The 22,327-nt window shown below is 38.7% G+C and overlaps 1 protein-coding gene across 10 annotated transcripts in view; it reads right to left on the bottom strand.

The window, feature by feature from the left end:
• The window catches only part of LOC134746291 (histone deacetylase 4), a 150,401-nt gene that overhangs the window by 26,913 nt on the left and 101,161 nt on the right, over window positions 1–22,327 (bottom strand). For 4 of the 10 annotated variants that reach the window (XM_063680648.1, XM_063680653.1, XM_063680649.1 and 1 more), the window contains 4 exons: window positions 21,872–21,987; window positions 12,745–12,816; window positions 10,714–10,800; window positions 9,102–9,209 (listed from right to left, as the gene is read on the bottom strand). In XM_063680648.1, coding sequence (XP_063536718.1) covers window positions 9,102–9,209; window positions 10,714–10,800; window positions 12,745–12,816; window positions 21,872–21,987 — 383 coding nt within the window. The remainder of the gene's footprint in view (window positions 1–9,101; window positions 9,210–10,713; window positions 10,801–12,744; window positions 12,817–21,871; window positions 21,988–22,327) is intronic. The other 6 variants (XM_063680654.1, XM_063680656.1, XM_063680655.1 and 3 more) reach the window with 2 other exon arrangements.

Here is a 22,327-nt window from a genome sequence, read left to right as displayed (position 1 = left end):
TGTAAATTTGGATGTATGCTACTCAATCACACATTAAACACATTACAGTTATCGACTGCGCAACCCAACACGACAATGACAATTCAAAATATTTAGATCAGTACGGTTTCACTCACTATTATCGTACTGATCTAAATATTTTGAAATATGTCTCACGATAGTTTAAGTTCGATTAATGACAATTCATTTAAATAAAAAGTTCAAAATTTGTTTTGCAAGTAGGCCTCAAGGGCTCTTTTACAAGTCAATATAACATTTACAGCTAATAAATTAAATAAACCGATCGCCGATACGGATTACGGATAGGTACGAGTCTACGAGACGCGCTAGTCACTACGTCACTAGAGTGCTGTAGATGCGCTGCGTAATGTAGGAGATGCTGTAATTTGACCATCACGCGCGCGCCGGAGCGCTGTTTCACGTTCGGGTCATGTTTCGAGTAATAAGTGATGTGATATCTCAGTGTACTATTACGTTTTCGAAAAAGTGATGTGATATAGCATTACTTTTTGGAGCACTGTTTCGCGCATGTCTAATTTACAGTAACATCACGCCCAACATCAAAATGACTAAGTAACTGACAAATATTGCGATTGCTGTACTGCAAAGAAATTGTTTTTACATTTCGGAAACATTATTTCTAGTTAGATATTTTATATTCATTAATAATTATGTCATAATAGAATCTGTTTACAACGGTTACGGTATAATTACGTTTGATTGGCTCAAATAAGTAGCAAATGCGTCATATTAGTTTAGTCATCAAAATAATATACATTCTTGCCATTTTGCCAAACTAATCACACGCCATCACTTTCAATACCTATATTTATTGGTATTTTGTATGCATGACTCGTCTTACAACAATCATGTTTTGCTTGATATAAATGGCTTCCATATGGTATTCTGTAAAAATACTCAAACTATACATAGTCTGGAATAGTCTACATGTGGCCGCAACAGATGTTGAGAAATGGTGCATCTAGATTGCCTAGATTTTATTCTATTTGTTATTGTATTTTATTTTATAATTTATGTGTGTGTTTTGTGAATTGTAATTGTATGTCACCTTAATTAATGTTAAGTTTTGTTGTACTTACTAACACTACGAGTATATGTATCAAAATGATTCGAATTAAATAAATAATTGAAATTGAATTGAAATAGTCCAATATCTCCCAAACTATGGTCCCAAATAAACTCGTATTTAAAAATATTTAAATGATCTATTTCTGAGACGAAATATTTCATAAAAAACCGAAAACTGTGGTATCAATACTTAATTATGTATGAACTCGTGGACCGTAGTTATACTATTGGAGTATACCTAGTTGGGTATCACGATTTTTGTTTTATATGATTTAAAAGTGCCTAATGTTATCATCTACCTATTCTACCTGAGCGTGAAGGTAGAACTACAAGTTATAGTCAAAGTCAAAGTCAAAGTCAATATAATCTTTATTCAAATAGGCCTAGCAACAAGCACTTTTAAATTGTCAAGTTTTAAATATTACCTTAATCTAAATATCAGAGCAATTTTTTGATGCAGTTATTATTATTCTTAAAAACATTGAATTATTATAGATATGTCAAACTTAATAATAAGAATTCACAAAAGGATCGTCAAACACCAAAATTGTATAAAAAATACTAGTCTAGAAACTTTCTACAATAAAAATCTAAATGTCAAAAAATACAGATTACCTAATATAGGTATTCATTGAAATTCAATTATTTTCAATTGATTAATATATTAAATAATTTCCCACGGTGTTTCATCATTCATGTAGTCTTGTGTGCTATAATAGGCTTTAGAGATAAGTTTACGTTTTACATATTTTTTAAATTTATTAACAGATAATTCAGTGATGATATTTGGAAGTTTATTATAAAATCTTACACAGTTACCCATGAATGATTTTTTAATTTTATGGAGCCGAGTGAAGGTTACTGCAAGCTTATGCTTATTTCTAGTATTAATGTTATTATTAATGTTATTATCAGTGACCGTCACGGCATGCAGCTGCGATCCCCTCAATGGAACAAAACACTATAATTATTTGGTAAATCAATGACAAATTTTACAAGGGCAGAAATACCATTGAAAAATCGAAAAATAAAAAAGTGGCGAGTGTCGTGGAACACTCGGTTGGAACGAAGTTAAGAAAGGCTGGTGACGTGTTCATGCTTATGCTCTTGTTCTGTTCTGTTCTATTCTGTTTTCATTACATATTTCGCAGTCGTATGGCTTGTGACGTCAAAATTTGATACATATATCGCACTAGTATGGCTTGTGACGGCAAAATTTGACACATTTATCGCACTAGTATGCAAAAGTATGTAGTGGTAAGTATGTATGTATGTAGTGGTATGTAGTGTGTAGTATTTAGTATGTTTAAGGTTAGCATTATGCTGAGGCGGGACCATTTCGTGGTAAACTAGGTATATACTTTTTTGTATTAAATATACTTTTTCTTTGTAATACGTTTGTATAAAATGTAGTTTACCATGAATAAATGAATTCTATTCTATTCTTAGTATGGCTTGTGACGGCATAATCTTTCACTTTTTTTCGCCTAGCTTTATCGGACGGTATAAAGAACTTCGTTCCAACAACTACTGAGAATGTTTATTTACCATTTGTGAATTCTTATTGCAATGAGATAAGGGCTACCAACATAGAGTAACTGATACTAGAGCGTTACTGTAATAGTAAATTTTGTAACCCCAGTAAATTCACTGCCATCTGTCGACACACTTTAAAACTAAAAATGAAGATTTTTAAAAATACGATAGAATGTATTTAAATATAGATAAATGATTTTTTTTATTTGCATTAATTATTATTATGTTTTTGACCCATGTTCTTTCACTGATATGCGTTAAAATTGTTAAATAACAAGCGAAACCGTCAACGCCATCTATACGACTGTAGGCCAAAACTAGTAGCGCCCTCTGAACGAGAATCAAATTTTCTTGATTTTCGAGGCACGTTTTTTCCTTAGACTGTATCCATCTATTACGGAGTTATATTCTATCTTTGCTACCAATAAAGTATGGTAACTGTTTACACAAAAATATTACATATTCTTATTCAAGTCCAAAGCCGGTATTTTACGAAAATTAATATTAGTCAAGGACATTTCTAGTTTTACTTTACAAAAAAAGACATACCTACGTAAATACAAATATAACAGATATGAAGTGAAAAAAGACACACCTACACACATACAAAATAACGCGCACAACTAACAATTCAACTGTTTTTTAATTCGTTCAAGTTTTTAAGGATAACTTTTTTTCGTGCACAATAATGTCTTTCAAGGCATTCTAAAGCGTCTTTTTCTCTTTGGAGGTTACTACTACATGTACCTAAGCGTTCGTTCACTGCACTAGTTTACTATGACTGGTCGGGCGCAGCGTCCTGCTCAATAATCTAATTCACACGACATTGCTGCCCGTATCTAGCATAATTCGAGCCCTTAATACTTGTTAACTCGGCATAATTGTAGGTCATTCTTTAAAGTGGTCGGGCTATGGCGTGTATGTACCTACAATTACAGCCCTGGAGCTTAATGAATGATGTAATTGGTGATTGCGTCGCCATTCAGGTCTATTTATAGCGTGACACCGGCGGCCGCGCTCTGCCAAGTATCGACTTCCAAATATTATTCACTCTGCCAATTATGCGGCTATGCTTTAAGACGACATCGATTTCAAATGGCTTTTTTTATCTTTCAAATGCAATTTTTTAATACAGTTGCTCAAAAAGTGGTACTTTTTGTGGCTGCGTAGCGTGCGAGAAGCTCAATTTCTCGAACTAGTGCTTTTTACTTTTTAGTTCCAAACTATACTTTCGAAACGCAGTTTTTATGTAATTTAGCTTGAGCAGGTACTGGGGCCTCACTCGTTACTCCTCGGTGTCGTTGACCAACCCGCGCCGGGCCCGCGGCGGCCGCGGCCGGGGCGCGCACGAGTATGAAGGTATCGCGGGCTGCGGCAGCTCAACTATCAAGGGCTGTATAGGTACTTTTGGTTTTGGTTTGGTTTGGTGGTATGATTCTACTAATGATATATTAATTTATTATTTTTTCGCAATTGTATTAAAAAACGTCGTTTACAACACGTGTGAAATGTCTTTTCACACTAGTTGTAAAATGTACTATAGTCATAGTCTTTCAAATGACATAAAGAACTCAAATTGGTTGAAGAAGGTATAGCAAACTGTGTCTCATAACAAGCCACAAAGTCTCGTAGCTGCCAAAAAAAAGAAAAAAGTTCGTGGCCCTTCGAAATTCCCAAAATCCCTACTAAAGTTTGCCGAGCCCTGGTCAAAAGAGAAGGGGGTCTATATTTCACGGCTTAGCACAGAACACTCAAATACAATAGTCGTCACGTCATGTACTGGGGCCATGCATATTTCCTCCGAATTTCATCGTAGACCGCACCTCTAGTTTAAAATTATATTTCATGGATTTTGAAAAACTCATAAACTAAGTGCATGCCAGACTGCAAAAATGTACAGTCGCCATCAGATCTATCGGAGCGACTAGGCGCTCATAAATATCTGAACACGCCTCTATTGTCAAGGCGCTATAGAGTGCGTGTTCAGATATTTTGAGCAGCTCGGCCGCTCCGATATATCTGATGGCAACTTTACGTCAGAAACAATCGCCACACCTGGGCTTCATAATGTGGGAAGAGACAAAGATAGCAGTAGTGTAGCTATCTCCAGTTTAGAAAATAGACTTGCCTGACAGCCATCGAGTGATAAGCCAATTAGTTTCCCATCGGCGAGCGCTGGGGTAATGACATACTTCGCTGACGGCCAAACATCTCAGTTTGTTTTTGGACGGACTATTTATGACTCCCGTATTTTTATTTATGATTATGTGTTGGCAATGCACAGCGGGCTTCTGAGAATGACCGAGCTGGTAAACTAACGATTATAACTTTTAGAATGGAGTAAATATGGAGGTCTAAAGCTTAGTCTAATCCGTCGTTTTCTCACTGTATTAAACAATTAGGAAGGGCCTGGTGAGATACTGTCGCGCCACTCCTGTTCCACGTCTACAGGATAAATGCTAAGATGATTGACAGAGAGATATCGAAGCGCATAGTAGTAGTAACCTACTCAACTAGCTATCGGTAGCAAAGACTTCTAACTAGCTCTCAACCTTTGTTCTTTCGGCAGACCAAAGAAGCGATAAGTGAACTTAAACTCGAGAACAAAATGGCCCATAAAAGGATCGCGTAAAACCCAAGATGGGTTTAAGTAAAATCACGAATAACTAGCTAAAACTAAAGTTAAAAAACCGGCCAAGTGCGAGTCGGACTCGCGCACGAAGGGTTCCGTACCATTACGGAAAACAACAGCAAAAAAATCACGTTTGTTGTATGGGAGCCCCATTTAAATATTTATATTATTCTGTTTTTAGTATTTGTTGTTATAGCGGCAACAGAAATACATCATCTGTGAAAATTTCAACTGACAGACAGACAGACGGACAGACGGACAACGGAGTCTTAGTAATAGGGTCCCGTTTTTACCCTTTGGGTACGGAACCCTAAAAAGTAGCAGTGAATTATCTGGGGCCCGTTTATCAAAAGCTTGTAACTTGTAATACAAGTGGAAGTCCCTTTCTAACAAAAGCTGTCAAAAAGTGACATCCGCTTGTATTACAAGTTACAAGCTTTTGAGAAACAGGACCCAGGTATATTTTTTTATGTTTTGCTAATTATGTTATACAATTTTTTTTGTAATCTGTATATAATATACTATAACTACAATAAAAATAAAATCATATTGAAAAATATGAGATTATTTGAGTTTTCTCATTTTTATTGCAATGTAAGTACTTTGAAAACTTTTGAACAACGCAATTTGACTCATCAAACTTAAAGAAAAAACTATGTTTATGTGAAACATCTCATAAATTCTCTCAGAAGACGCTGTTCAACAAGTGTTAGGAGAGATGTTACATAAAAGTATGGATGGTATAGAAAGGATCGCAATCTCTTATGGCAGAATTGTTGTAAAAGTGACCGCGTTAAGCTTTAAATAATAGTTCTTAATCTCTCCGGTGGCGCTAGTTAGACTCTGGGACATGAGTATAACATGAACCATATAAGGCAACAAATAACCCGACCAAATTACGTAGGTTGTTTTTGGTAGTATTTCGGTGTATGGTGGCGCCGCCTAATTACTGTTTTTTGATGGACACTTTTCATACATAGAGATTTGGCTCCTTTATACAGTCTCCATGCATAAAAGCAAAGAGGATATAATAAGATAGAGCGGTACTGTCATAGACCATAGTAGATTTTGTAACCACAGTAAATTCACTGCCATCTATCGACACACTTTAAAACTAAAAATGAAGATTTATAAAAATACGATAAAATGTATTTAATAATGGATAAATGATTTTTTTTATTTGCATTAATTATTTTTATGATTTTGACCCATGTTCTTTCACTGATATGCGTTAAAACTGTTAAATAAAATGTAACGTAAATGTAAAAAAAAATTGTTTCGTTTTCATTACGCGAAGAAATGCATTAAATTTATCAACTTAGTCTATTAGCGCCTTGTCACTATATATGTATAACTTCATTTGAATCTGAGTAATTTTACTTTTGTTTGTTTTCATCTTGAACTCTGAGACCTCTGTTGTTACTAGAATAACTTTAACTATAACTAGAAGCCCCTAGAGGGGCTAATGAACTAAGTGTTTAAAACTTAGGATTACTGTAAGGCTTCTATTGCCATTAATTTTCAATTAGGTATGCTTTTTTTTTTCTTCTCCTTTTTGTACGCATGTGTGCGTAAGTGCTAGCATTAGTTTAAAATTGAATACTTTGTAACTATCTGTGAGTTCCTGTAATTGGCTTCCTGTTTTAATCTTGTTGTTTATTGTAAGTGTATAGCTATTGGTTCTCCTTAAATATCATAAATAAATAAATAACAAACGAAACCGTGAACTCCATCTATACGACAGTAGGCCAAAGCTAGTAGCGCCCTCTGATCGAGAATCAAATTTTCTTGATCTTCGAGGCACGTTTTTTCCTTAGACTGTATCCATCTATTACGGAGTTATATCTATCTTTGATAAAAGGCGAAAACTTGAATTCGCCCTTTTATTTTAAATACGATTGTACTTAATTTTAAAGAATAGTATATACAGATAACAATAAACAATGCACTGTTTAAAAATTATCATAAAATATAATGAAAAATCCAAATATAATGTGCTGCCCCTTTTTTACATAATGGTATACATAATTTCAAACCCGTGTCATTGATTGGTGACATGCGTATGTAAATATCCCACATTTCTAGGATATTGCGGTACGTCTACATAACATAACGTAACCTTACTGTATACGGCTGAATGCATAATGAACGACGGTCAACTCCGTGACCCTCATTGTTGTCACGGTTATTTTAGGCGTACTTATTTAAGAGTCCGTAGTCGATTTTGGAGCAAAAATTTTAAATTGATAGATTTAGTCGTTGAAATTTTACATGTTTTGTTACGTAATATCTAAATAACCAGTATTGGTTTCTATTAGCACGTCTTCTCATCTTGCCTTTTAATAATGAGGTCGCGAGCGTGCGTCACCGGTAATATATGAAGAGAAGGGGCAGTTTTTAAAAATTCATCAAAAATTTATGGTCGTAAATTATACAAATTGATGTATAAGAATAGTTTCAGAAAATGTTGTAGATTGTTTAAGTATCAAAATTACGTTGAAATTAAGTCGATTTTCAGAGAAATTGGCACTTGTTTTGAAGTAATTTCTGGAGAAAATTGATTTCGTCTAACTTTCATTTATAATAATTCAAAGTCATAATAATAAAAATGTAGTCTGATAAACGTCAAGTACAGGATATGTGTAATACAAAATTACCATGTTTAGCCGTCCAAGCTTTACGAAATTTACAAATAAGAGCGACAAAATTAGTGCTTTACGCGCGTTTACCTAAACGTCCATTAGAAAAGCAAACATTACTAATTTAGTAAGTCTGTTTTCAAAAAATTGATCTGATAAAAGGTAAGATAAGAAGACATGCTAATAGAACCAGTACTTGTTATTTCAATTAGGTTATAAAAGGTGTACAATTTCACCGACTAAATCTATCAATTTTACATTTTTGCGACTAAAATAGACACCGGCCTCTTAATGAGGGCTAACGCGTATGAATTCGCCGCTAGGGGCGCTAGTGTAGATGGTGGTGTTTTCCATAGTTCGAAATGTCAAATGTCAGTTGTCACTTCAATGACTGACAGCTGTTCTTTAGTCTTTTGGACCACCATCAACAGAGGCGCCAACTGGTGAGCAAAAAAACGATATCCCTCATTGATACTACCCTAGATACTAGCGACTAACCCCGGCTTCGCACGGGTAGGTCCAACCAATTGGCACAAAACTTTTACAAATTATAGTTTTAGTTATTCGATCTGTTTCCGATATGATACACCCCAGGCCAAAAGTATGGAAACAAGCTTGTATTTCAATAGAAAAGTGTGATCTTTTAAGCGATGGATTTATACTACTCATTGACAATTTGGTAATAGTTATTTACGATACAAGTGCGGAAGTCGAAACGAGTGGAGATAAATTAAAACACGACCGCAGGGAGTGTTTTAAATCGACACGAGTTGCGAATTACCTATTCGCACGTGTATCGTACAACATTTTACAGTACATATGGCCCTTTAAACTTTCGACATATGCACGAAAAGCGCTCTTTTACGCACTAGTGCGAGAAAGTAGCACCATATGTACTGTATAAATAAGTGAGCGTATTGATATTAAGCGTGTATTTTTAATCTTTTGGGTTTGCCTAATGTACCCAAGTATTAGTTTACAAATATATACAACAAAGATAACATGAGATATTAAAGAAAACAACGTTGTTTCCATACTTTTGGCCTGGGGTGTACATACTGATCTGTCAATGTCTAAAGTTTTTGTTTGAAGAAATGTCACTAGTATGTATTGTCATCAGTGATATATCAGTAGGTATCGTCATCGGGAACAGATCGAATAGTTAAAACTGGAATTGTCCGGTAAGAGTAGTGTTGTATATTCACCTTGAGATGATGCCGCAACTGCTGCTCATGCTGCTCGGCGAGCTGCGCGCGCTGCTGCTGGAAGTGCTGCAGCAGGATCTCCTGCTGCAGCTGTTGCTGCTTCTTCAGCTGCAACAGACCACACTTCATGCTTCACTGTCACTCGCCAGGTGGCACATGGGGACTGATTCAGATTCAACAGAAAGTCAGTCGCAAAGTCAGTCCCTATTTCAATCAGTAAGCAACGAATGTGATCGGTACTTAGTTATGAGGTTTTGTCAAAAAAATTCCAAACATATTGGATGCCTTTTCACTGTGAGTAGATCGAAACTTTTGGTGACTCAATGGGACTCAATCATGTTCATTTTTCAAACTCAATTTTTATGGTAACTACGTAAATACAATCAAGTCAGATAAATTACAAAAAAAAATGAACATGTATGACACTATTATATATGTGAAGTTGCTATTAAAATAGTCACAGTATTTTAACACTATTTGATTACAGCTATGCACCTTTTATTGATATTTATAAAAAAAATTATAATTAGGAGCATTAAAATAGTTATTTACGATACAAGTGCGGAAAAGAGGAAATTCGAAACGAGTGGCGATAAATTAAAACCCGACCGCGTGGAGTGTTTTAAATCAACACGAGTTGCGAATTACCTTTTCGCACGTGTATCGTACAACGTTTTACAGTACATATGGCCCTTTAAACTTTCGACATATGCACGAAAAGTGCTCATTCCCGCACTAGTGCGAAAAAGTAGCACCATTGTACTGTAAAAATTAGTAACGAATTTCTTTTTCGCTCCTAACTCTTATAATAATCAAAAAATCGATAAAATTCAAACGAAGGGGCATAACTATGATAATATACATCGAAATATGTCAAAATATTTTCCCTAATGTCAATATCCAGAGAGGAAAATGGGGACTAGAGTTGACTAGACTACGTTTGAATGAAGAAGCGGTCGGTAAACCTTATTAATTGCAAGAAGAGTGTTGCTATTAGTACGTAAGGGCCATATCTCACCGGGGCACCACTTCGGCACGACCACTCGCTGGCCACCAACAAAATGTATATGTCGGCGGCCGATCGTAAAATCCGCCAGATCATGTCATTTCCAGGCATATCATGAAACGCCGCCGTTTCATGATTTGGCTAGCGACCACCAGCCATATCGTTCAAACCTCATTGTTTATCGGTCCGCCTAGCGACGTTTAGATATATCGAGTAATTATGGTATCCAAAACTTCAGCAAATGAGAATAGTTGTATATATTTAATTAAGCAAAAAATTATTTTTGTTGTTCATAAAATAGTTAATAAAAAAATGCACTTCTCTTCAATAACTTCATTATTTTGCGGACATAATTATTATTTTTTGTAACACTGACACGCAGAAAACACAGCTAACATCATTATCGGACAACTACGCTACGATGTGCCTGGTCAACATACCAGAAATATCGATGAACACATGATCTGCCGTTTTAGGCACATAGTGTTGGCAAATCTTAGGCGTACCATGAAATGGCGGAGTTTCATGATATGCTTAGGAATTCCATGATCTGGCTGATTTTACGGTCGGCCGCCGACATATACAGCCATATGGAGGATATCTAACCTGGTGTCCGCTCGGTTGCGCAACCAAGCATTTCGTTGGTAGCCGTCGACTGGTCGCGCCGCCGTGGTTTCCCGGTGACATATGGCCCTAAGAGTTAACACATGGGTGATTGTGTATGACAACTTTTGACAAAACCTCAGCCATATCCATTTGGCAGTCACATGTTTTTTATTTGATGACTTTCTCGAGTTACGTCATGTTTCTTGTGACTGCTAAATGGGAATAGAACTATATTGGGGTTAATAAGCTCACACATGAATCATTTTAAGGATAACGATATCAAGTATGTCCGGGTATGTCCTTAAACTACGTCCAGGACCCGGGTATGTCCTTAAACTACGTCCAAAAGAGAGTTATGGGCACTGTGAATGACATCTCGCTTTGTGTGGTAGGGCACAGGACAGCGGATGTCATTCCAGATCTAGAGCAGAGCCCAACTGGGGAGGTACCTCCACCTTACAGAAAACCGCAGCCAAATAACACTAGACCCTACTAATAGTGTTGTGTTCCTGCCGGTGAGTAAGGTTGCCAGAGCTCGAGGGAGAGGAGTGTTAGGGTCGGCAACGCGCATGTAACTCCTCTGGAGTTGCAGGCGTACATAGGCTACGGAGACTGCTTAACATCAGGCGGGCCGTATGCTTGTTTGCCACCGACGTAGTATAAAAAAAAGTAGGTACCTATTCCTTAATTGGAAATATTTAAAGCACATACTTGGAGAATATATCGTTAATATACAATGAGCAAGTTACCTACTTTAGTTTAAGGTCTCCAGCGACGGACTCTTTCAATTTAATTGCGTCGCACGACACGATAACTGTCTGTCTGTCTGTTAACTTCACGCTTAAACCGCTGAACCCTTTATATGCAATTTGGTATGGAGGTAGTTTGAGGCCCGGGAAAGGACTTAGGGAAGTTTTTATCAATTATCATCATCATTATTCCATGCAGACGAAGTTGCGGGCAGAAGCTAGTCTTATCATATTTAAAAAAAATCTGGATAAGACCCTTGACGTTGCCAAGGTGGTAAGGTGCTTTAGAAGGTTTACCATTCTTAGGTGCACTGACCATCGTTTCTTTTCTTAGAGCCCAACATAAAAGCTAATGCCATCGTTTGAGTTGGTATTTTCATTATTAGACATCTAGATTATGGGCGTGAAGGCCGCCTATTATTCCTAGTGTTATGTAAACCCAACATGTGTCGAACATTAACCATTCAAACAGCTATTTACAGATGCCAATATCACAAACACCAGCACGAATAATTCGCGGTTGTTAATAATAGTACACGCATTCAACTATTCAATGCCGTTTTGAACCAAAGCACAAACAGTTTAAATATAGTCCCGGATGAGTCCATATTTAAAATTAGAACGATTAATGCACGTGTACATACTCGTACTATTAAACTATTAACTCTCTCGTCGAATGATTGAACCTATGACAGTTCCTTCAAGTCTCTTTTGGCTGGGCTTAAATTAAAAAAATAATTGAAGAAACATGCTTTTATCGTACTTTTATTACTTTACATTTCTAAATAACTATGGATAACATTAAAAAAATGTGTACAAACATTTTATGTGACAGCTAAGCCATATAAAAATGAACTGTCATAAGAACCATCATTAGACCAGAGGTATAACAGCAACATTCTTAACTGTGGACCTTGTGTCTTTGCAATAAGGGCTAATTGTCAACAGTGTGGACATTGGTGCTGTGCACGGCACCAAATTGTAACAGGCATGAGCTCTAGTTGAATGCGTTGGGAAACACAAAGATACAGCGTGATTTATGTTGAAGGAGAACTTTGAAGATGACAGTGTTGTTGTAATACAGACAATCATGATGTATACAGGATGTTTTGTTACCATCATATAAAAATCTAATTAAGTATCATTAGAATTACCACGTCCCAACGTAATGAAGAGAAACTAAATTTAAAAAAATTTACTGCGGATATAACATGTGTGTGGCCATAACTTTGAAAGTTCTCCTTAAAAAATCATACTGCAGTAGTATGTAATGCACACTCACTTGTAACAGGAAACTATTTTCTAACGTTTGTTTCGCTCTCTCCGCTATATGGTTCTTTCTTGGGCTCTGATTCTACAACGAAGGAAACATATATCACATGTAGGACAATCCAATCCGACCTCTCGCGTGGTAACTTTTTAGGAGAACATTTAAAAGTATTTCTTGTCGGCTAAAGTCGCAAACCTCGTAACTCCATTTAAAGGACATAAGTCCCATAAGTAATGCTTCACTGTGAGGGACTACATTCCCCTACAAGTGTGATACAGTGGTAGCTAAAATTGAATAGTTTGGCTACCACTGTATTTATTTAATCTTTATTGCACAATGACTTAATGCCATAAGGCATTCTCTACCAGTCAACCTTAAGGCTAAGCAGAGATTGTGGGCGGTGCTACAAAAACAACATATTATAAAACGTATTATATCTATTTGTCAACTTTTAATGTGTTTATGTGTTGTATGCCTATTGTTTTGTATATCTATGTGTGTAAATCACATGAAATAAATAATTTTGAATTTGGATTTGAATAAGGGATTTGCAAACTTAGCCAAAATACCTAAGGTTGCAAATCTCCTAATCCATCCGGAGGAGTTACGCGATTTGCGATTGTGAAGTTAATTAAGTTGAAACATACAATCTTCGCAGACACGGTGCTTCAAATTTTGATAAGAGTTCATTAACGTCCCTCGCAGATTAGAAATCAATCCTAGCCCCAGCCATTTCAATACAAAATATAATCTAAAAGTTTAATTAATATTTCTTTATCTATTACGTGTAATTTAGGGATTGAGTTCTTATCTTCTAGAGGTAATAATAAAGAAAGTGGTCATATAAATTTACACCAATGCGTATTTATAAATCATCTGAATATTCATTTGACTTGAAGTCCAGGCGGCAAAATAACAAAGACGTCTGGCAAACAATTAGGAAAGCCTTTTTAGTCGTTTTCCGGGTGGTAATGAACTCAAAATGCCAATATTGCAAATAAGATTGGAGGCCTTGGCGGCTGTATGCACTAGCACCGTAGCAGAGATCCGCGTGCGCATATTTCTGGCGACGCGTATTTCGGTGGGAAACAGAAATGGCGGCGTGCCACGAATAACGCGATCGGTGCGCGTGGGCATCGCTAACAATGCGGGGCTCTGCGACTTTTAACAGATATGCGGAAAAAATATATTATATGGCATATTTGTAACAACTGTCTTCACGCTTAATTGAATTTCACCAAATGGCGGACCGCGGTCCGCATCCGGACCTATTAAATTTTTTTGCTTATTTAATAAACTCAAGGAGATACGGACCGCGATGGTCATTTTATTTTAAGAACCGGACCCCTGAAGAAACTAATTGGTGACCCCTGGCCTAATGGATATACAGTACCGGCCAATAATATATCACCTTTGAGTGTTTTTGTATGAGCTTGTATAGAGTACCTAAACAATATAGGTTAGTTTGTAGATTGCATATTTTACTAATCATTTTATACAAATATATCATGAATACTGCAATGAAATACTTTGAATTACAATAGGATACACAGCATATTACCTCTAATAAAAAAATGAAGTTGACAATACATTTAAAAACAAACCTCTATAAAAAACCAGTACATGAGACCAATTTTTCTCATCGCCCGTAAAAAGGAATACTACTAGGCTACCTAAAGCAGTGAGGTGGAAGTCACTCACAAATATTAAAAACCGGCCAAGTGCGAGTCGGACTCGCGCACGAAGGGTTCCGTACCATTACGAAAAAAATCAGCAATAAAATCACGTTTGTTGTATGGGAGCCCCATTCAAATATTTATATTATTCTGTTTTTAGTATTTGTTGTTATAGCGGCAACAGAAATAAATCATCTGTGAAAATTTCAACTGTCTAGCTATCACGGTTCATGAGATACAGCCTGGTGACAGACAGACAGACGGACGGACAGACGGACAGCGAAGTCTTAGTAATAGCGTCCCGTTTTTACCCTTTGGGTACGGAACCCTAAAAAGGAGTTATACCGTAAAAACATGGAGGTGATATATTATTGGCCGGTACTGTACGTGCCAAATTGAACTCATCGCGTCAGTTTGAGTTACTTTACTACCTCATACGCGTAAAGTTATAGTTAAAGTTATAGTTATAGCTAAAGCCACGTGCGCACCCGGACATTCGATTGCAAATAGCTGAAATCGCACCGCTCCCGTTTATATTTATTGAGGGGCCGCATCAACATTGGATCTAAAATTAATCTCGCACACTGTAAATATAAATACCCGGCGGATGGACGGAGTTATACTCGTACCGTTGGGTTCGGTTATTAATACCGGCCGCGGGAATCTTTATAAATATGCGGCGAACAAGATGGACGCGGTGGAAGGTCGCGGAAGTCTTTACTGCAACACGTGGTTGCTGTTGAAGTTTGCCCTAATCTGCTGTGTTTGCTCGGTTTGCTGGATTATGTATGCTTTGAGCAGAATTTCTGATGGAAACTCGAAAATTAAACGTTATTAGACTTCTTCTTCTTCCTGCCCTTATCCCACGTGATGTGGGGTCGGCACAACATGTTTTTCTCTTCCATTCTCCTCTATCTTTCGTCACCTCAGCACTCACTCCTTTCTTTCTCATATCCTCTTTCATACAATCCATCCATCGCTTTTTGGGTCTACCATACGCTCTCCGTCCATCAACATTCATCCCTAACATTCTTTTGCCTATATGGCATTCATCCCTCCTCATCACATGCCCATACCACGCTAACCTGCTACTTCTTATCTTCTCCGTTACTGGTGCTACTTTCAAACTTCCCCTAATATACTCATTCTTAAACCGATCCTTTCTCGTCACTCCACACATCCATCTCAACATTCTCATTTCCGCTGCGTGCACTCTTCTTTCATCCGTCACTTTCGTCGCCCAGCATTCTGATCCATACATTACAATTATTAGACAACATTTCTAAATATATTCCCAAAACTAATAGTCGGACCAAGACTACCTTGTACAGACTTCAAATAGAGCAACATGAAATTTCTACGACATTATGACGTTTATTTGTTACGTCAAATTCGGTGCAGAGTTAGCTTGGTCCGATTGTATTCGACAGAGCAAAGTAAGACTTAAAGCGGGCAAATTATACAGTATAACATTTTAAACTTTCGCGGTTTGAACACATATTAAATCACATTTACAAACGGGTCTACATTTACAAAATAAATTCGCGATAGACCCGTTTGTAAATGTGATTTAATAAATTATACAGTGATATTTATTTTAGAATTTGAAAATGACGGATAGGCATAATCAAAAAACCGCTTTTTTGGAAACCCCTATTTTCAAATGGTACATTCAGATAAGCTCTTTGTAACGATGAATATGTAAATTTCATTCAAAAATGGCAAAACGATGAGTTTTTTACTTATATGTTTTTGGTATTCGGAAATTAATTTGCTTAATAGGGAGTATTACTGCAATGTTCTGCTGCCAGAGAGCAGTATCACATCACATAAACCATAGAGTAACTTATACAAACTATGCCTTTTAAACAGTCTTTTTCAGAAGTTTTCCCTGTGACAATGATGCATCAAGGCGGATTGTTTACAATCCGCCATAGGCCGCGAAATTTCGTTATCTGGCCTCTTTATCGCCCGAATATGCAAGAGTGAAAGAGAGGCAGATAACGAAATTTCGATTCTGCATCATAACCCCTATTAAAGTTTATTTGAATGAATATGTGATTGTGATTAGTAGGTACTTGAAAGGAGTACTTATTTAAAACAAATACTTTTTTTACGTTTATTGTTCAATCATCACAATTTTTTACGGAGACTTAAATAAATAATTGAAATTACCGCCAGGCTAGAATTTTCTGACGTACACTTTTTTTAAAGCTAATACAGTTAGTGTTCATGGGATTTAGCCTCGGAAATAAAGCGGCGGCGCAACGGCGAGCGAAACAAGGGTGGCTGATTTTATTACGGGTTTTTTTTGCCATGTTTTGTTTAGCTAAACTACGTTTTAAGAGGTCATCACAGACCATGTACCTATTTGTCGGGAAGATAATAATATACAGGGTAGCTAAAAAATAAGCGCATTCCCGTTGCCAGGGAAGTTTTGGGATTATACTGAGCAACTTTTACTATAGGACCAACCACGAAATCGCGGTAAAAATTTACCCTCCCATAGAAAATGAACCAGCCAAAATGTACAACCAATAACCTGGAACAGCCAATTTTTTTTTTCGCGATTTCGAAGTTGGTCCCATAGTAAAAGTTGCTCAGTATAATCCCAAAACCTCCCTGGCAACGGGAATAATTTTTAACTTACAAAGAAGATTGATTAAACTGTAAAAGTGAGTGTAAGAGTATAAGTCACCACAGACTGACCATAAGACGATCATCTATAATAGGTAATAAGTAGTACTTCTGCACTTTTCTACACACGCAGCGATTTACACGTTTATAACCTACCTATGTTACTTTACAACCTTTGCCAAAGCACACACTAGAATGCAGTACATATCCCTTTGGATACTGGATCCAAACTTCCAAAGTTGTGTGACGCCTCGGCCACGAAACGCATGCTCGACGCTGATGCCCACCGCCAAACATATGTTTTAATCTTAAATCGAAATCTAATCTAAATCGAGCGTCTTTTGAGAGTTGTAGCATCTCATACCTGGGTCCTAACTCCCAGTCCTTACTCCCACGGGCTGATGCTCTGGATTCTCCAATCGGCTATAATTCCTTAACGCTTTTGCGTTCTCTTTCTGTCTGATTCTCGTCTTCCAAATTACTCCCTGAAACTTTTGATATAAAATGTTTACTTTCTGGCTACCATTTCTAAATTCTTCCTAAACTCCTTCTACCCTAATACGGCCCTGACCCGTCCGGTTACTTACCTTGCTGTTTTTCTAATCATTTCATGTTTTTATAATAATTTCGAAGCTAATCGACCTAAAATTCACTATAAATTTTCCATTGACATATTTGTTTCTTTGTTTTGACATTATCCGTCAAACTAATAATTTACTCAAAATTCTTTAGCATGAAGTTTAGGTCGTATAGTTTTCAAGTAGTTTGTTCTAAATTTTATCTAAAAATTGTTACTGGTGAACAAATATTTTCAAATATTTTCAAAATTAATAATAAGGTAAACAATAATTCTAGAAAATGTTATCGCTAGCTATATAAGCGGCCCAGCGGACATCTGAATTCAGTTTGCTTCTAGTTCCCAACAAAGGAACATCAGTTGTAAGGGTCCGTGCGGGGCCAAGCCAGGCCCCGCACCATCAAGAAACCCTCGATCGCGCTCATTAAAAGGTTACCTGTGTTCCTGGCGAAGTCTGGCGCTCTCTGCACGCACCCAAGTCCGGTGGTGCTTTGCAGTTGCTCTAGCGGAGCGCCTCGTCTCCTAGGCGCGCGCTATCGGCGCGCCTCGCCTCAACAGGCGCGTGCTGTCACCGCGCCTCGCCCGCTATCGGCGCGCCTCGCCTCAACAGGCGCGTGTTGTCACTGCGCCTCGCTTCTTTGAAGAGCGTGCTTATCAGCGCGCCTTACCCAGCGCGCCTTACCGTGCGCGCGCTATCAGCGCGCCTTACCCAGCGAGCCTTACCGTGCGCGTGCTACCAGCGCGCCTTACTGTGCGCGTGCTGCCAGCACGCCTCACCTTTGCGCGTGCTATCTGCGCGCCTTACCTTTGCGCGTGCTATCTGCGTGCCTTACTCTTGCGCGTGCTATCTGCGCGCCTTACTGTGCGCGTGCTACCAGCGCGCCTCACCTTGCGCGTGCTATCTGCGCGCCTTACCTTTGCGCGTGCTATCTGCGCGCCTTACTGTGCGCGTGCTACCAGCGCGCCTCACCTTGCGCGTGCTATCAGCGCGCCTATCCGTGTGCGTGCTCCTGCCTTGCACGTGCTATTAGCGCGACTATAAACTTTATTTTATTCTTTTTGTAATTTAAACCATCTGTAGCGTGTCATATTTAGACAATAGCCGTTAAATAAAGAACCTACCCCTGTTATATCTATCTTTTCCTTTCTACCTCCTCACTCCTAGCTCCGTTACTCACTCCTTCAATATACGTGGAGGAGGGAGTAACGTGACAGTTTTGGCGCCCAACTTTTAAATTTACCGGCTTTCTTAACCCTCTAAATTCTAAATTATAGACAGCATCCTTGTCTTTAAATCTTAAATAACTTTTCGGCCTCTTTCTGTTTAATTTTCTATTTCCTTAGTCAATATGGCACGTTTCTTAGATTATCAGTTAAATTAGACTAGTAGCTACTTTTTTTATCACTTTTATTGCTAAAAATGTATTTTTCATAGGTCTTTAACTTTATAATAATTGTACTTCTTTTACTCTTCAGCTCAGCCCGTCCTCGTCCTCCTTTTTTTTCTTCTTCAAGCTCGTTTTCATTCTTCATTAACTTCCATTTTACATTTCTTTCATTTTGTGTGAGTGTGTCATCTGTAGATATTTCTTCATATTCTCGGGTGGCTTAATAAGCCAGGTGCCCTTCTTTTTCTTTTCTTCACCCTGCAGAGCGGTAGTCCAACTCTGAAGAAAAAAATAAGCCTTATGGTCAAACACTCTTCTTTTTTACTCTACTGTGGTAGGTCTACCCCTACCACAACCTAGAAGTAGGTTCTACCCCTACTCTCTATTCTCGTCGGCTCTAAACCGACTAGAACTTGTACATAAACTTATCTTCGCGGAGCGGCTGACTACTCCCTTAAAATAAGCCTTAGGTCGTTCATTATTATCTTATTATCTTTTCTAGTGGAGCGGCTGACTACTCCCTTCTATAAAGAAGCCTCAGGTCATAGCGAGGACTTCCTAGGAGTGTGCGTCATAGAGCGTGAACCACATCCCCTTCCTTTGCCAGAGACTTATGAATGCGTGATTATGACAGGCGATGTATGAGTGCAGGGAAGTTCCTCGATCTATTCATCTTCTTCTCCATTATATCACTCATCCTCTCGTTCCATTTATTCATCCCCATTAACGAGCTTGCTCTTTCTCTCTTCTGACTTACTGACTTACCTACCTACTTACTTACTTACTTACCTGCTTACTTAACTACTTACTTCCTTTACTTTCCCCTAAACTTAACTCTTCACAAAAAAAAACTTTTCCGTTTAAGATTACGACAAAGTTTTTTTTTCCGTGGTTTTTGGGGTAATGTAGCATCTCATACCTGGGTCCTAACTCCCAGTCCTTACTCCCACGGGCTGATGCTCTGGATTCTCCAATCGGCTATAATTCCTTAACGCTTTTGCGTTCTCTTTCTGTCTGATTCTCGTCTTCCAAATTACTCCCTGAAACTTTTGATATAAAATGTTTACTTTCTGGCTACCATTTCTAAATTCTTCCTAAACTCCTTCTACCCTAATACGGCCCTGACCCGTCCGGTTACTTACCTTGCTGTTTTTCTAATCATTTCATGTTTTTATAATAATTTCGAAGCTAATCGACCTAAAATTCACTATAAATTTTCCATTGACATATTTGTTTCTTTGTTTTGACATTATCCGTCAAACTAATAATTTACTCAAAATTCTTTAGCATGAAGTTTAGGTCGTATAGTTTTCAAGTAGTTTGTTCTAAATTTTATCTAAAAATTGTTACTGGTGAACAAATATTTTCAAATATTTTCAAAATTAATAATAAGGTAAACAATAATTCTAGAAAATGTTATCGCTAGCTATATAAGCGGCCCAGCGGACATCTGAATTCAGTTTGCTTCTAGTTCCCAACAAAGGAACATCAGTTGTAAGGGTCCGTGCGGGGCCAAGCCAGGCCCCGCACCATCAAGAAACCCTCGATCGCGCTCATTAAAAGGTTACCTGTGTTCCTGGCGAAGTCTGGCGCTCTCTGCACGCACCCAAGTCCGGTGGTGCTTTGCAGTTGCTCTAGCGGAGCGCCTCGTCTCCTAGGCGCGCGCTATCGGCGCGCCTCGCCTCAACAGGCGCGTGCTGTCACCGCGCCTCGCCCGCTATCGGCGCGCCTCGCCTCAACAGGCGCGTGTTGTCACTGCGCCTCGCTTCTTTGAAGAGCGTGCTTATCAGCGCGCCTTACCCAGCGCGCCTTACCGTGCGCGCGCTATCAGCGCGCCTTACCCAGCGAGCCTTACCGTGCGCGTGCTACCAGCGCGCCTTACTGTGCGCGTGCTGCCAGCACGCCTCACCTTTGCGCGTGCTATCTGCGCGCCTTACCTTTGCGCGTGCTATCTGCGTGCCTTACTCTTGCGCGTGCTATCTGCGCGCCTTACTGTGCGCGTGCTACCAGCGCGCCTCACCTTGCGCGTGCTATCTGCGCGCCTTACCTTTGCGCGTGCTATCTGCGCGCCTTACTGTGCGCGTGCTACCAGCGCGCCTCACCTTGCGCGTGCTATCAGCGCGCCTATCCGTGTGCGTGCTCCTGCCTTGCACGTGCTATTAGCGCGACTATAAACTTTATTTTATTCTTTTTGTAATTTAAACCATCTGTAGCGTGTCATATTTAGACAATAGCCGTTAAATAAAGAACCTACCCCTGTTATATCTATCTTTTCCTTTCTACCTCCTCACTCCTAGCTCCGTTACTCACTCCTTCAATATACGTGGAGGAGGGAGTAACGTGACAGAGTCAGCGTCTATATAGTTCAGCGCTATGGAAACTGGTGTCGCTGCGCAGTTGCGCCAACGTTACGTTACTAGTGTGGGAGTCTCCTATCCCGTCAAGGGCCTGACACTCTTTGATAGAGAAAGATAGTCTTATTGCGATTCCTATAAGAGGAAAGAGAAAATAGTGCCATGCTTTTTTCCTTGTCACCGCCCGGGTAGCATCATAGGTAGGCGTTGGCGAAATACCGAAATTTATAAGAGTGGAAGAGAAAAAATCCTATGCTGCCCAAATTTTATATGAATATACTTTCTCTTACCCCCGGTCGCTCGGTGGCGCGTCAATAACGACTTGTATATCGCCGCTATACTTTCTGAACCTCGTATCTGTAACACTCATTTGATGACAAAAACACCCGTATTCCGAATGAAAGAAAAGCGACATTTCTATCAAATGATTGTTGCAGATATGAGGTTGAGTAAGTATAACGACGATATACTATGTCTATGTATCCCGTAGTTTCAGTAGGGATGTACCTGCATGATTTGAGAATGAAAGCTGGCTTCGGCGGCGGGCAGGCGCGGCGCGTGCGGCGGCGACGGCGTCGGCTGCGGCGAGCTCTCCGCCGCGCCGGCGCCCTCGTGCGCCATCTCTGAAACAACGATAACACCAGGTTAAGATAAATCCATGGACTTTAGAGAACAAGTTTTTGGCAAAAATTTCATTTTTGGTACAAGCTTTTATCGCTGACTGTACTTTTTTCCACAGGCAACTAATACTCATCGAGACAATTCTAAAAACCCCAAACACAATTAGGTTGCCTTGTTATATCACAGAGTTCCTATGGCCACCTCCTGTCTCCATCATCAGATCAGCTCGATGTTACCATAATATTGCATTGTCACACGACTTACATATGTATGCAAATTTTCAGCTTCATCGGAAACCGGGAAGTGGGTTAAATTTAACCTGCAAGATTTGACCCTTACAAA

The sequence above is a fragment of the Cydia strobilella genome, chromosome 12, assembly GCF_947568885.1.
Source record: "Cydia strobilella chromosome 12, ilCydStro3.1, whole genome shotgun sequence".
In the NCBI taxonomy this organism is placed as follows: Eukaryota; Metazoa; Arthropoda; class Insecta; order Lepidoptera; family Tortricidae; genus Cydia; species Cydia strobilella.
This window is presented reverse-complemented; position numbering and strand designations above follow the sequence as displayed.